The 16,552-nt window shown below is 38.7% G+C and overlaps 2 protein-coding genes across 2 annotated transcripts in view; one reads left to right on the top strand and one right to left on the bottom strand.

The window, feature by feature from the left end:
* LOC578020 (pleckstrin homology domain-containing family F member 2) overlaps positions 1-11,603 on the bottom strand; it is a 33,337-nt gene extending 21,734 nt beyond the window's left edge. Inside the window, 2 exon segments of the mRNA XM_030993456.1 lie at positions 2,637-2,701; positions 11,486-11,603. Of these exon segments, the coding sequence (XP_030849316.1) occupies positions 2,637-2,701; positions 11,486-11,603 (183 nt within the window).
* Positions 11,604-11,748: 145 nt separating this feature from the next.
* Positions 11,749-13,297, top strand: LOC586856 (ribonuclease kappa). Its single transcript, XM_786619.5, has 2 exons — positions 11,749-11,968; positions 12,581-13,297. The coding sequence occupies exons 1-2, from the start codon at positions 11,897-11,899 to the stop codon at positions 12,788-12,790; spliced, it is 282 nt and encodes a 93-aa protein (XP_791712.1). The 5' UTR covers positions 11,749-11,896; the 3' UTR covers positions 12,791-13,297.
* The last annotated feature ends 3,255 nt before the right edge of the window (positions 13,298-16,552 follow it).

The following is a 16,552-nucleotide window of genomic DNA, read 5'->3' as shown; positions in this document are numbered from 1 at the left end:
GGGGCAAATTTCACTAGTACTAATAGATGGGGAATCTGTTTAGAAGAAAAGTGAATCCTAATTTGCCTTAATTGGTTGAGTGCTTTTGTTTCTAGACCCATTATTTTGAAACAACATCGAAGACATCCACTAGCAGACTTATGTAGCAGTGCTCCTTGAAGAAAATACTATTTTCTTGTGTCCACCTTTACTTTTAGAAGTGGTATGATGCCTGAGCTTCAAACAAGCTTTTTAATTGAACTTGATGATCCTTTTTTTTTAATATTCATATGACACTTTTTATACTTATATTTGTATTCCTTTTTGTGTATTAGCTTTCTCTCTTCACTTTGTTTTCTTAAAGTTGTTTTTTCCTGTGTATTTATATACAATTTGGTGCCTATGCAATTTGGTGTCTATATGATCTGTTTCATGTTTAATACAGACTTGCTGAAAAGCAGTATTTTTAGGCTGATGTCAGTTTTAGAGCGATTAAATAAATTCAATAAAAAACTGTAATAAATGGCAGATGGAAAACTTGTACACGTAGCATTCCACACACATTTTCCTTTTCCTTTTTCAGTGTTTTTAATAAATTTATTAAACACAGACATGAAAATATACAAATTGTGTTTTATTTATACTGGAAAAATTTGAACTGCTGCATTGTGTCACTGAATGCTCGCTAAAACAGAAGCCCCTCTAACAAATTTGTCAATGTTAGTAATTAGTATCATTTTTCATGTGAAAAGGCTTGCCTTCCACTCGTACCGGTGAATGTTACCCACCGTTATGTATGCTAGCTGTTTTATTTTTGACCCACCCTGTATTGTATAAGAACTTGCCAAACTGCAATCCAATAAAGGTTTAAACAAGGAAATTGACACACATAGTTCCCAATGCTTTTACACACAGCTGTTGTCATGGATATTTATCATTTGGACCCAGATGAACATACTCTTTTTTCAGATCTTGTTTGCTCAATGATTCACTGAAACGCTTATCACTCAGACAAGGTGATGGCGAAAACTGCTGGAATGTTTTTAATTTGTTAGAATAAATATACATGTAAATGAATAGCAAGTAGAGAAGTCATGAGAAGCTGCGCACAAAAATAGCCCTATGCAAAATGTTTACTGCACATGACTTATCTGTGTATTATAAGACAGTGAAAATACAGAGAGCATTGTGCTTATACTACAAATGATATCCTTGCTTAAAGGTTATTACAAATGTTATCATAACAAAAACTCCACTGTTTACCATGTCATAGTGAAGTCTCCTAGAGGTACTAAAAAATATCCAGAAGGCAACAACAATAAAATATCCATTACTGAGAAACATTATGTGCCTTCCATCCCCAGAAGCATTAAAGTGTTCGTACAAAGTCCAATAGCTATGTCAAATGTGTGCAGCTGTGTGGCTGTATGTCATTATTGTCATGTACATGCGCGCTGACATGTAAATTGCTATACAAACATTTAAAAGATTGTTAAAAGCCATGAAAATCAGGGGGGGGGGGGTGGAAAGCACCTTTTTTTTTAATGTGTTCATATAATTTGCTAAATGACATTTTTATAATATGTTAAATGCTTTCCTGCAAAATCAAAAAGGAAGCTGCACGTAACATGGATATATTGTTTGTGTACATCAAACGGGCAAATAACATGTTGGACTTGAGACCCAAGTGAACACATTTTGTATGAGAAAAGTAAACGTTAAATGCTTTAGCTGGAACATTAAACTGTGTAATGCAATGCTTTTGCTAATCAACCTTTTTCCACAGTCCGGTGACATATCCATTCGACTACGACACCTCTACATGTACAGTACAGTCGAACCTGCTTTAGTGACCACCTGTCTACAAAGACCACATTTTTTGTTTCCCTTAAAACTTGTTTCTCATTGAAACATGTACTACAGGAACCTGTACATAAATAACACCTGCTTATAAAGACAACTTTTCTTGTCTCCCTTGGATGGTCTTTATAAACAGGTTTCACTGTATTTTCACTAAAGGAACCTGTACATAAAGACCACCTTCCTATAAAGACCACTTTTCTTGTCTCCCTTAGGCGGTCTTTATAGACAGGTTTCACTGTACTACCCTTGTAAACCAGGGTTGAGAGAGCAAAAGGCAGATAAATGCCATACTTTCATCACAGTGCTCCCATAAACAACTATGGGTGGTATTCTCGAAAGCGGACTAACTTTAGTCCATAGTTTAATCCACCCACTAAGTATGAAATCCCAAGTGTCCATGTATGAATATATTTTTGAATAATTGTATTGTCCCTAAATTACCATGGTAACATAATCATATCATAGTTATATTGTTGTTTATCAATTATGTTATTACATTTAATTTTAATCTAGTGACAGATTGAATTATTCAAAAACATATTCATACGGACACTTGGCATTCCATACTTAGTCGGTGGATTAAACCATGGACTAAAGTTAGTCCGCTTTCGAGAATCTCTCTCTCTCTCTCTCTCTCTCTCTCTCTCTAAGTGCCATATCGTTTGACTTAGGCCATCATGCTGTTCTACAGTACAACCCTCGGCTCCTAGCCTTCTCTATTAGTACCACTCCCAGTTCTTTCACTCCTATCTCTACCACCCTAAAATGATAAAAAAGATGGAAAATGTTTTTACCTGGCCCGAGCCTCCAAAGCATAGTTCCACCTGCTCTATCCTCTTCCGATTAGCTTCACTGTTCACTGTATACAAAAACAATACAAAAAAACATGTTACCCAATTGATGCAAAATAATTAAAACAAGACAATAAGTAGAAAAAATAATAATCAATGAATCAGTAGGCTGTATAATATAGTCATTATAGTGTGTCACTGCAAATCTTGAAAAAAGATGCAATTCATTGGTCAAAAGTGGATAAAATGGTGATACATTGTGTAAATATGAAAGTCATTTGGAATTTGTACATGTAAAAGGTAATTACCGTAAATAACGTTGTATAAACCGCCCTCGTGTATTAACCGCACCCCTCTTTTTCGCCCTTAAAAAAAAAAAAAAAAAAAAAAAAAAACTTTTTTTTTTTTTTTTTTTTTTTTGCCGAGATTTTTTTTTTGTGTGTAAGATCATTACGCCACTGTAAATTAAAAAACAGTAGGGACCTAGGATAGAACCTTGTGGTACACCATGTAATAGAAGAAAAATTGGAGGAATTATTATTATAAACTAGGTCTACATATTGAGATCTATCAGAAAGATTACTTTCAAACCAAGATGACAGACAAATTTGAGTGTTGTTCTAGTTTCCGAGTGGTGAGTCAACACACCGATTACCGAGCTGGGAGACATTGCCAGGCATAGCGCCAGGTGGAGGGGCATAAATTGAAACTTTAAAAAAAAAAAAAAAAAAAAAAAAAAAAAAATTTTTTTTTTTTTTTTTTTTGTGTACCGTGTATAAACCGCACCCCCGACTTTGAAATTTTTTCGGCGGCAAAAAAGTGCGGTTTATACACCGTTATATACGGTATCTATCTTGTGACTGATCTTAACACTCCCATTTGTACTAGAAATGCCTTATGCCTCGGTCACAAATGCCATTACGAACTGCTACGAACGCCGTACGATTTTCAGACAATGGAAAAACAGGGAGATTCGTACGAAATTATCGTTCGTACAAATCTTTGTGACCGTAGCATAAATAAGCCAGTTCATAATTGCAGTCTGAGCATGAGCAGATAAAGGTCATTGCAGACCAAATTGTGAAATACACTGAGACAAAATACTACTGGATACATGCTCATTAAAGTTATTTAATCACTATTAGTTTATACACAAGCAGTGCACTAAATGAAACACAGGTGGAAGTATTCTTTGAAAAGGGGAAACAAACTATAGCACCTCCATCACTGTAAGAGTCATTATTTCAAAATATACAAAGTGGGACCTCTTCATGTTTTGAAGATCTGTGGATATTCGGGGTCATATAGGACATGTGCTAACCGTGAACTGGTCTATAATTACTTATCATCTTTTTCATTCATCATCTCCCCCCCCCCCCCCACCAGTTTTGTCCCCCTTCCCCTTTCTCTCCCCTGCCCTCCCTCTCTCTCTCTCTCTCCCTCTCTCTCTCTATCTCTCCATCTCTGGACGAGGAAGCACCCATTGTTACAGTGGCAAACCAACTCCACACTAGATATTGTACATCATTACTTTCCAACGGTCCACTTCAGGCACTCTTGACTACATAAATGCCATCAACTGGTCTTGGGCTTAAAGGTACTACAGAATGTCCCATTTGCAGGCCAAAAATTTAAAACGGAAAAAAAAAAAAAATCCACTGGCATTTGAAAGATAATACCGTCAATCTCTGTGTATAAGGCGCACCCCTATTTTGGGGAGATTAAAAAAAAAAATTAAAAAATGAGGAATTATTATTATAAATTACATATTGAGATCTATTAGAAAGATTACTTTCAAACCAAGATGACAGACAAATTTAAGTGTTGTTGTAGTTTCCGAGTGGTGAGTCAACACACTGATTACTGAGCTGGGAGACATTGCCAGGCATAGCGCCATAAATCGAAACCAAAAAAAAAAAAAAAAAAAAATTTGTACCTGGGAATAAGGTGCACCCCCGACTTCCAATTTTTTTCGGCGGCAAAAAAGTGCGCCTCATACACGGAGATTTACGGTACTATAAGTTTAGAACTTCCCTCAAAAAGAGGGCATGAAAATGTCTTTTAGTGGGAAAATAACAACTGTTCGTTGTCAAATCGACTTAAGTGATTGCAATCCATTTAATAAATAGCCTGATTTTCAGACCCTTGGACCGGATGGTCGTACGTTTTGTGCTGTGCAAAGATCCAATCAGTTTAATTTTGGCCATTACAAGAAGTGGGTTATTGATGTAGACAAATTAATGCTCATGTACCCTTTACAGCTCATTTATGTATGTTATTACTGCCTCTGTGTACTTAAGAGTGCTAGGAATTAGTCAGAACCGCAACCCTACATTGGTGGCAGCGGTGGGATTCGAACCCACGCCATCGAAATGACTGGTGCCTCAAACCAGACGGTAGGAATTTTGGGCAGTGGGTACGAAGGCTGGAAGTAGCGGTTGAAGTTCTTCCCCAGACAGAAAGAAAACTGCATCTCATCCTTCCATCCAGACTAGCGGGTGCGGCTTTCACAGTTTGGGAGAGTATTCCGAGCACAGATCAACAAGAGTACAGTGTGGTTAGAAAGAAACTTTCTGCTGTTTTTGGGAATACTAATTATTTGACCACGTTCAAGTCATGTATCGATGCTCGGAAGCGGCAACAGAATGAGGTTTTGGAAGTTTTTGCGGCAGCAATTACGACACTAGTGGAAGAAGCCTTCCCTAATTATGACGCTGCAGGAAAGGATGGAGAGAAATTTCGCAGATTTCTCGCCGGTATTGACAAACCCCTGCAGATAAGAATACATGAGATGGGTGCGACGTCGTTTAGCGAGGCACTGGATGTTGCGGTGCGAGTTGAAAGAGCGAATCGGTTGGGGCAACCATCAGTGGCAACAGACTTTACCATTGCGTCAACTTCTCCGAAGAGGGATGCCACCTCGGCGACGCTTGAGAAGGTTTTACAGCGTTTAGATGAGCTAGAACTCAAGTTGGAGAAACGCAACTCTACACCTAGACCTCAATTCTCTGATCGTCGTCTCCAACCGTCGAGATCACCAAGTCCTTATGACCACCCGTCTCGGTCGAGTCGCCGTTATTCAGATGATCATTGGCGCCAACCATCTCGATCGCCTAGCCCATACCAACCACATCAACGACGCTTCAGGTCGCCCAGCCCCCTACGTCACCAACGCACTCAGAGCCCTACACATCATCGTACACTTCGCGGGTCAACCCCACCCAGGCGTAATGCATACGATGATGGTAGATCTGCTAGCCCACGACAGTCAAGATACTCGAACCACGCTAACTGGCAGTCTTCACGTTCTGACGACCGCCACGCATCTGGTACAAGGGATACCCCTTATCATCAGTTGAACGGTGAACAGCACAGGAAGGTTCGTTTCGATGACCAGGGAAACTACTGGTAGTTGGTGAGGAGAGTCACTCATCAACTTCACCACTCTTGACCAAACAGACTCAAACTGACAACAAATCTCAACCTCCATCTACTTCGGCTGTTAATGATCATTCTTCTCCTTCACCTCCGCCACCATATATTCCAGCAATCGTTGACAACTCATATATTTTGGCTTTTATTGACAGTGGTTCATTTATATCACTGATGAGTGCAGATTTCTACTACTCCATCCCAGAAGGCCAGCGAAGTATATTACAGAAGTCGACAACTCTGGCTTCAACGATAACCAGAGAAGGCATTGACATCATTGGCACAACCTCTCCCACCATCCATCTTGGTAACAAAACAACCAGACATATGTTCAATGTTGCAAGGAACATAACTCATCCTTTCGTCCTTGGTTGGGATTTCATGTTCAAACATGATGCCACTCTATCTACTACGACATTCACTATGCCTGGTATGAGTATTCCACTGGTCGACCGTCGTCAATATCAAGTACCACTCAAGTGCAATGTTTCGCTGATAGGAAAGGCAACTCTTCCTGGGATGAGTGAGGTACATGTCCAAGGCCGCCTTATTCCCCCTCAGCCTGATGTGATTCCACAAGACTACGATGGAATCTTTGAGCCCTCCATCCATGAACATCTCCATGTAGCAGGTGCAAGGTCTCTATCTCGACCGCAAGATGGTATCATCTTACTCAGGCTGATCAACCCTTCATCGGAGACAGTGCAATTATCTGCAGACACCACCCTTGGGCAGTTCTATTCTACTACTGGAGACGGTGAGGAAGAATATGAAATCATCGACAGTATTGTAGCTGGCACACAGAAAAGTTCGTCTTTTCAAGCTTCTTCGATGCTTCCTACTTCTAGTCTGTCCAAGACCGAGTATGAGTCTGCTGAAAGTCTACTCAATTCATACTCTGATGTTTTCAGCAGCACATCCGAGGATATTGGACAGACTAACCTCGCCTACCATGACATCACTACATCAACAGAGACACCAACCCGTAAAAGGGCATACAGGACTTCACCAACTATGAGAGTCGAGATCCAGAACCAGGTTGATGAGCTACTTCGTCGAGACATCATCGAGGAAAGTTTTAGTCCATGGGCAAGCCCCATCGTTATGGTGCGAAAGAAGGACAAGACTTACAGGTTTTGTGTTGACTACAGAGCTTTGAATGCTGTTACGGTACGGGATTCGCATCCGATTCCACGACAGGACGATTCTATCGATGCTTTGTCCTCCTCGTCCTACTTCAGTGTAATTGACCTATCTTCAGGCTATTGGCAGATCCCCTTGGATCCGAAAGACAAGGAGAAGACCGCATTTACCACTGGAACTGGCCTCTATCAGTTTAAGGTCATGCCATTTGGTTTAGTCAACGCGCCAATGACGTTCCAGCGAGTAATGGAAGCCGTCCTCCATGGTCTCCATTGGTCAACATGTCTTATCTACTTAGATGATTGCATTATTCTCGGCAAGACATTTCAAGATCACCTACACAATCTCCGGGAAGTCTTACAACGATTCCGAGAAGCCAATCTCAAGCTGAAACCTTCGAAATGTCAATTCTTTCGAAAGGAAGTAACCTATCTGGGACATGTGATCAGTACTACTGGAGTTCGCCCCGATCCTGTCAACACCAAGAAAGTCTCATCCTGGCCTCAACCTAAGACTCCAACCCAAGTGAGAGCATTTCTAGGACTTGCCTCCTACTATCGTCGGTTTATGCCAAGTTTTGCTCAAGTGGCATCTCCACTCACTGACTTGACTCATAAAGGCAAGAAGTTCATCTGGACTGATGATTGTGAGGAAGCTTTCGACCAACTGAAGTCGTCTCTCACAAGCCCACCAATCCTTGCATACCCGGACTTCAACAACAAGTTTAGCTTAGCCACTGATGCTTCACAAGATGCTATTGGAGCCGTACTCTCTCAGTTGCAAGATGGTAATGACCGAGTGGTTGCTTTCTACAGTCGGAAGCTTACAGAGTCCCAGCGTAGATGGTCTACCTACGATAGGGAACTGTGGGCAGTTATCTCGTCTATCCGCCATTTCAGACATTATCTTAGAGGCCAAGAATTTAACATTCTCACTGACCATCGCCCTCTGTTGGGCTACAACAGTGTACCTATCCAAGACGATGCGACAGGAAGGAGAGCAAGATGGATTGTAGAGTTGAATGCATATTCTTTCACCATAACTCACAAGAAGGGCACTGCACATCAAAACGCTGATGCAATGTCGCGCATGCCGGAAGATGTTACACACCCTGTTAGTATGGTGAACACACGCTCCTCTACCACTCAACCAGTCCAAGAATCAACCGTTCCACAGTCATCCAACTCTTTGGCTGATAAAGCTCCCAAGAACTTTATCCTGGCTAGCCATCATGCTGATTTACAGTATCATCAGCAACACGATAAAGACATTCAGAGAATAATCAAGTACATCAAGGAAGTCCGTCATCCAACAGTGAGAGAAGTCCGGCGACAATCACCTCGTCTACGACGTCTCCTATGGCAACTCCCTCGTTTTGTACTTGAGAATGATCTCTTATACCGACGACGACAAGACAACTCAGGTTCGTCCTCTCTTCAGGTAGTTGTGCCAGAATCTCTTATCCCTCAAGTCCTGCAAGAGATACATGGTAATCCATCCTCTGGACACTTCGGAGTTCAACGCACGCTACACAGGGCTGAATCTATGTGCTTTTGGCCATTCATGCACAAGGATATAACCGACTACTGCAGAACTTGTCCTGCCTGTGAGTCGATTAGATCTCCAAGTCCTACGCACCAAGCTCCACTCCAGAGCATAAAGACCGATCACCCTCTTCAAATGGTTTTCGCTGATATAGCCGAGCTGCCTACTTCAAGAAGCGGGTACCACTATATTTTGGTTGTTGTTGATCACTTTAGTAAATACACCAATATTTACCCCATGCGAGACCAGACCGCCCAGACTGTGGCTGGACACTTATTCGAAGAATACATCAAGGAGCATGGAGTTCCTGAGTCACTACATACAGACCAAGGAAGACAATTTGAATCCAGACTAGTCCAGGATCTCTGCAAGAGGCTCGGCATTCGCAAATCTCGATCATCCCCTTACCACCCACAGGGAGCTGGCATCGTTGAAAGAGCGAACAGAGTTATCAAAGAACAACTTGCTAAGTACATAGCAGACCAAGGAGGTGACTGGGACAAGCACATACATCAATTGCAGCTAGCCTACAACACTAGTGTCCATACAAGCACTGGCATGACACCCTATTTCATCATGCATGGTCGTGAAGCAAGGACCCCAGCTAGTGTCACTTGTCCTATCATGACTCAGTCATATGATTCTCCTCAAGAGTATGTCACTGATGTGTGTTCCCGGCTAAGACAGGCTTTCCAACATACCAGACAGAAGGCGGAACAAGCTCAACTCAGGCAGAAAAGGGACTATGATGCGTCAACTAGGACCATCAAGTATGCGCCAGGAGATCTAGTTTGGTTACACAATCCCGTCAATGCTAGACGCAAACTGGAGCCCAACTGGAAGGGACCTTTCATCATTCAATATATACCCTTTGTTTATGTTTGAATATTCAAGAATACTTTGTGATGCTGATTTATACTTGTATGGGACTAAATGAATATTTATTGGTTTCTTCTACTTTGCATGGAATGTATGTGGAATGCTACATAGAATGCTGTAATGCTTTGCTACATTAAAACCTGGTCAGTTAGCCAGGAGTTATCAATCGTACAACATGTCTGCTGGGCTGCCTCTGTGTACTTAAGAGTGCTAGGAATTAGCCAAACAAAAAAAGAAGTCATTCAGTCACTCAACAGTGTCTGACAGTAAAGTCTAGAAAGTAAACGGGTTTCCTTGCAAAATTTGAATACTAGGACACTACATGTATTTGTTAAGTTGTAGTAGATCTACTACAACTTACTACTGACTACTATTAATACTTACCTTTCACAGATCTAGGACATGTACCGGTACGTGGTTTATTCTTAAAGATAAACTTTAGTACTGGTAATGCGATTGCATTGTGAAAGAAAAGGTGTGAAAGGATCAGAAACAGTTGATCATGTAGCATGTAAGTATTGGTGTGCACTGCAAGGTTCTGGAGTCATCAAAATCATAATAAATTTGACCGAGTCTTGGTAAAGAAACAAACACTCACATAGAAAGCTATATATGGGACAACACACATGGTGTCGGGGCTAGTACTACCTTGGTTTCCTTGTCTTTCTATGCTCATTACTCAGCCAGTATACATTTTCTTCCAAAATTGTTTGGCACATGTCATTTATTTGTAATCTTGAACATTCAGTGTAAGTTTCGTTTGATTCTGTGAGATTTTTTTTTTTTTTTTTTTACCAGTACTGGAGTTTATCTTTAATTCCTGCAAAGTTCTACAGAATTTGATGATGGCTGCAAAAGGGATACACTATCGATACTTTTACTTCAGGCTTTAAAGCTTATCTGCCATAGTTTACAGGAGGGATTAGACCGCCCTACAAGGTCACTGGACAGGTGGTTATCTCATCAACTCAGCTCTCAGTTAACATAAGAAAAGGAGGATCATGGGGGATCAATGGTCACCGATTAGGCATTGTTTGTTATATAGAGGGCGCAAGTAGCTACAAGTAGTGCAGTGGGCCTTTAAAAATAATAAAATGATTGGGAAAAATCTAAATCTACAATGTAAATTCAATCATAAAATCAAGGTTGCCAAGACATGGACACTGCTTTGTCACAGGAAGTAAATAAAGACATGAAGAGGCTAGACAAACGAAAATCACAATTTATTATTGACATTGATAACAATATTAAAATATTTTTAATGGCCTCTACCCGACCAGAGTCCACCAAGTGGCAAGTCAGACTCTTTCATTCATTTTCTCTTACTCACAAACATGCCAGTCCACGTCATGACGTGCACCTGATAATCACACAGAGACTTTCTAATGAATCTCTCTAGATTCTAGTATCATTATCAGTTAAGTAGATGTAGACTACATCAACAACAAGGTTTAGTCTCTTGCGTAAAGAATAAAGAGAACAAAATACTTTGTTTTAAATTCTCTCATTCACACACAGCTAGTGGCAATGCACATTGCATGCACACAATCCTCCAATGGCCGATACACGCCTCTTTTCAACCATCGGGTTAATCACACCATCACACGCCGAAATGGGCGGCGTAGATTTCCTAGAAAAACGGGTAGCACGCGCAAGAAAAACACGTTCGCTGTTGATTCCACTCTGTCTTTGACCGCCCCAATCACCCCTTTCTCAACAAATATGAACATTTACAATAAGTATCCGTTATCTGTAATGCTTATATTTTCTCTTAAATGTCAAGTTAGGGCCCGGAAATAGAAAGGGAGGTTAGAAATAGCGAAACAAACTATCGGAAGTAAAGCGGTACTCACCAAGTCGATCGACCATGTTTATAATGTGAAGAAAAGTTGAAATAACCTTTGATCCAGTCACATGACTAATATTTTGTGATCCTTTAAACTGAAATGAAAACCCCAAAAGGGACGTCATTTGAATGTTTTCGATATTTTGTCATTCAGAAGATAATAATACATTTCTATTTCGTAATCTTGCTACACCTACAAGCTTATTAGAGTTAATTTTAGTTTTTTTTAAAGGAAATTTTTGCCAAATCAATAAATAACTTTATCGATATCACTCCGATAATCACGTTCACTATCGGATCACATGACAGCAAAGGGCCAGCGCAAACGTCCTTACTTATGCGGCTAAATTCACTATTTCTCGTTGATTTTATCATACTTTGACATTTTCGTTCACAAGGGAGTAGTATTTTAGCCAAAATGGTGAAGATCTGTGGACCAAAATGCTCGACATGTTGCTCTTTGCTGAGTATATGGGGTGTAGTAATGCTGGTAAGTCGAAACAGAATGTGACTGTCTGTGTGATGTGCTGTGAATGAATTGCCTACTGTACTATTGCATTGACAATACGTGATGAGAGATGCACAGAAATGGTCAGTCAGTGTTTCATCAATGCCAATGCAATGCAAATGGCATGGCCATTTGTCCATTGTAACTTGGATATTAGTGGATTTGTTATAAGCTGTAGTTGATACTGATTTATTACAATTAATTATCCATGTTTTGACTCTTCTACAATTGCTGATGAATGATGAGTTAAAAATTGAAAAGTCAACGACAAAAACAGTCAAAGTCAGAGATTTGGTTTTTTTTTTTCTTTTTTTCCAGTTGTTATTGATGTGTTATTATTACTGCTAACTGTATTATTAGTATCAATCATCATCACACATACATACCAGTACATGAACTTCAAATTGTTTTTATTAATCCCTTTACAGCTTCTTATAGCAATATGGGACTCCGGGAGAGTTTAACAATGTCGTCGTCATCATTGAATGATGATATCGACGATGATGATGATGATGATTATGATTGTTGTTATTGATGTTGTCATTATTACTGGTATCTGTATTATTGTAATTGTTTTTATTAATCCCTCTACAGCTTCTTATGGGGGTCTTCTTCAGGATAAATGCCTTGGCTTTCATTGAAGACGTCAACCTCAAGGAGGACTTCGACCAGGATGACTTGGATGCGGCCTACACAAGTGTCTCAAATAATTGCTTCATCGCTGCGGGGATTTACCTTCTCTTTGCCGGCTTTTCCATCTACCAATATTCAGTCAACAAGAGGTTGCAGTATCAGGTGGATTAAAGATTCAGTTTGTGATTGATTGATTGATGTACTATCCTATCATCAACCCTCTATCAAGATGGATTGGACCCTATCCAAACTGCCAATAAGCCATTACCAACTCTGCAACCAACAGGGACATCCGTCTATTAAAGTAGCCAGCTTCAAATAAATCCGTCTTCGTGGCCACCTCTATTTAAAGCCCCTCTGTAGTAGTCTGGCCAGGGGAATTAGACCTCCCTGCAAGGTCACTGACAGGTGGTTATCTCATCAAATCAGCTCGCAATCAACATGGTTAAATGTCATCCTCTATGAAGAACATCATGGTTCATGGTTCTAGGCTTCCAAGAAAAATAGCATTCTACCAAGTTGACAAAAATTGTTATTGAGACAACCAAAGCAAAAACAATATCATATAAACCAACATCTCAAACAATTAACTCTGCATACGTCGAATCTATACTAACCACCACAAAAAAAATCGACTTGGAAAGAGTAATTAAGACATATTTTGGATAGTTAGGATTTAAAAAAAAATGATTTGACTCACTGGTATGGTATTTGACTTGTGCAACTTATGCAAGTTATGCAAAGTTAACTGTATCATTGGAATTCATAGCGTATTTGCCCAAGGATGTAAAGCAGTGAATATGATTAAGATTAAGAACGGTTGGCATTTGTTCATTGTGTCTAGGTTGAATTTTAACACATTCCATCCAAATACACGATCCACTGTGAACATTCAATGTACCGGTAGGCATATACTGTACATGTTCATGTATGTTTGCCACCTGTTTAATATACACCATGTACATTTGTATGTTGTATGCTCATGCTGAGAGCCAAAAGGGTATAGACTCATTGACACAGGGTTAATGACCTTCTTGCTCTCAGCAAATTATATGTGAACATTCAAAGACTGGATGGCCCAAATTCACAAAGGAGGTTTGTTTCGCCAAACCTCCTTTTGTTCTTTACAAACCAGGTTTGTAAAATGCGCGTAAAAAACGTGTCATATGACGTACGAAAACCAAGGTTTGTCGACAAACCTCCTTTGTGAATTCGGGTCGATATGTTTGCCACTTGTAAAATACATGTACACTGTACATTTGTATGCTGTTTGCTTAGAGCCATGAGGATTTAACTCTTAATGTTTGAAGAGTCAATGCCCTCCTGGCTCTCAGCAAAGAATACCTGTACATGCTCCAGATAGTAGGACATTTGACAAAGAAGCCCCAATCGATACATGTACCTGTAGTAAAGATTGTTCTCAAATCATGATTAAATTTTCAAAGAATTGTGCAATTTTATACAAATGGTTATGAGTACAGTATATGTTTCTGTTCTACATGTAAGTTTCATAATATGTAAAGATAACACAAACAATGTACATGTAGTGAATTGTGATGTTTTTGGCTAGCAATAAAATATATCAAGATCTATAGAATGACAGATATAAATATGTACTTCTGGTGTAGGTTAGTTCAGTAGCTTCATGTACATATAAATAGTAGTTATATTAGTCTAAAATACTTTGTTTTGAGATTATTAATTATTTCACCATACATTATAACATTACATGTAGTTTAGCTGTCAGAGAAAATATTTGCAAGGTCAAGTATTTAAATGTATGTACGTTGTTATCATTGTGGGGGAAAAAGCTTCTTTTCTTGAATATTACAAGAAAGATTTCTTTCAAGATAGCTATATATTTGACATTCTAGATGGTCTCGTACTTTGGTGATAAATGAATTATGGTTGGATTTGGAAAACAGTATTCTGTGACATTCTTTCTATATATTAAAAAAAAGTAAGCATTAATATTTGTAATATCTCTTTTTCCTTATTGTTATGTTAATTGTTTACATTCTTTTGTTATCCACTTATAAGGATAATTTATATCCAGTCATTTAGCTGGTTTTGTGTGTTTTATTAAAAGGTGCACCAGTGTTAAAGTGTATCTTAATTATCCTTAACTCTTTATTTGACACGGATCCGCATTCAGGACTGTGGCATGTATTACACAGGCCACAGGGTATGTGCCCCAAAAGTTTACTGCAGCAATCCTCACTGTTTTGTTCCTCTGGTCAACAGAAGTCACCAAAGAGTTAATCTAGCTGTTATTCAAGAATTCCCCATACTTTTCATATACATGTATGACTGAGAAAATGGTGCATTTGAAGTCAATTGAAGATGTTTGTTACCTACATGTGTAACGAGCTTCTGTCTTGTGAGAACTGTATTAACTATTTTCTTTTTAACCACATTTCAGTGCATAGTTTATCATTGAATGTCGTCTTGTATTTAATATCAAAAGTAATTTGACATTTCTATATACTAACGGTAGTGCACACAGTACTAAATATATCAGTGTTGGTATGACTGTGAATTGTTATTGTTGTTGGTTGGGGTGGGGGAGGGGAGGGGAAGGGGGTGATGGAACAGAGAAGGTGGGGGATTTTCATGCATTATAGCACTTGATATGTTACATTCATGGAAAAAAAAAGAACTTTTATATCTTTCTGCATGAAGTGCAAAATTTCAGAAATCAGTGTAATGTTTTTTTTGTTAAAGGAAAGAAAAAACAGGTATATGTGGAGTTTGAAGCCTGAGCAAATAAATATCCTTAAATAGATTGTGTTCAGTGTACAGGGAAATATCTTCATGTTTACAATTCATTTCAACATTGGCACTTTTTTCATTTATTTTTTTCTTCTCAATTTTATTGACTGTTTTTACAGTGCAAGGGATAAATATCATTGGTGTATAAACAGATATCAAAATCTAAATATGCATGTACATGTATTGTACAATTTATGTAATAAATGAGTATCAGATATATTTAATTGATGTGTTTCATAGATTGTTTTTTCCCCTTCATCAAAGACGAGTTTACTAATGCGTAAATGTAGATTTACAACAGTACAAGTATTACAATTTCTGCACTTTTTTTAAAATACAGGCTGTAGTGTTTCAAAACTCGAGTGCTTGGCAAAGATTCACTAGACATAGCATCAACTGGACAACGACAAAATAAACCAATCAGAATCCAAGATAAATGATTATTGACTGAATTACAAAACAACAATGAATCCCAATAAAGACATTTTTAGTATCTAAGGATCATTTTAAAGTTTGTTTAGAATGAAAAATTGGTTATAACTTGTCCACCCTTTAACTATAATACTATCTCAAGACTCAAGACTCTAAAAAAAGGAGATCTACCTCGTTTACAGTTTTACATACGGTTGCCACTGATAAATGTTCTCATGAATATAGTATACAAATAATGAATGTAAATGAGTTCAATAGTGCGAATATTTTCATGACAAGGCGTCACTATTGAACGAATGAAAAACATTCATTATTTGCTTTATAATATACATCTAATGCACACTGAATAGAACAAAAATGCATGGCAAATATAGTCCAAAATGTAGTTGTTCAATAGATTTTTTATTGAATATCACGTGACCAACAATCCTCCAATCAAATGACAAGTACGGTATCTACTTAGATGTCATATAATTTCATGTATGTATGACAAACACAGTACTTGGTGCATATTGTGACACAAAAGTAAACCTGCATTTATCATTAGGAGTGTACATACTATAGAATAGTCATTACGGTAGTCGGTCCTTTTCATATATTGTATGCATTTGTACACAATTCCATGCCCGCTTACACAGGAATCCATGTACTCATTTATGTAATCCTGAATAGAGTACATTCATATCTGTACTTATAATGATGTCTAGTCATTACACAACTAAAATCTGC

The sequence above is a fragment of the Strongylocentrotus purpuratus genome, unplaced genomic scaffold (assembly GCF_000002235.5).
Source record: "Strongylocentrotus purpuratus isolate Spur 01 unplaced genomic scaffold, Spur_5.0 spur5_scaffold_20, whole genome shotgun sequence".
Classification (NCBI taxonomy): Eukaryota; Metazoa; Echinodermata; class Echinoidea; order Camarodonta; family Strongylocentrotidae; genus Strongylocentrotus; species Strongylocentrotus purpuratus.
The sequence above is the reverse complement of the archived record's forward strand: the minus strand, read 5'-3'. Positions and strand labels throughout refer to the sequence as shown.

What these genes read in the sequence shown, in the direction of transcription:
- LOC586856 (XM_786619.5), top strand. Translation starts at nt 11,897, where the DNA reads ATGGTGAAGATCTGTGGACCAAAATGCTCGACATGTTGCTCTTTGCTG. An exon ending in TATGGGGTGTAGTAATGCTG is followed by an intron (nt 11,969 to 12,580) that starts GTAAGTCGAAAC and finishes ATCCCTCTACAG; the next exon opens with CTTCTTATGGGGGTCTTCTT.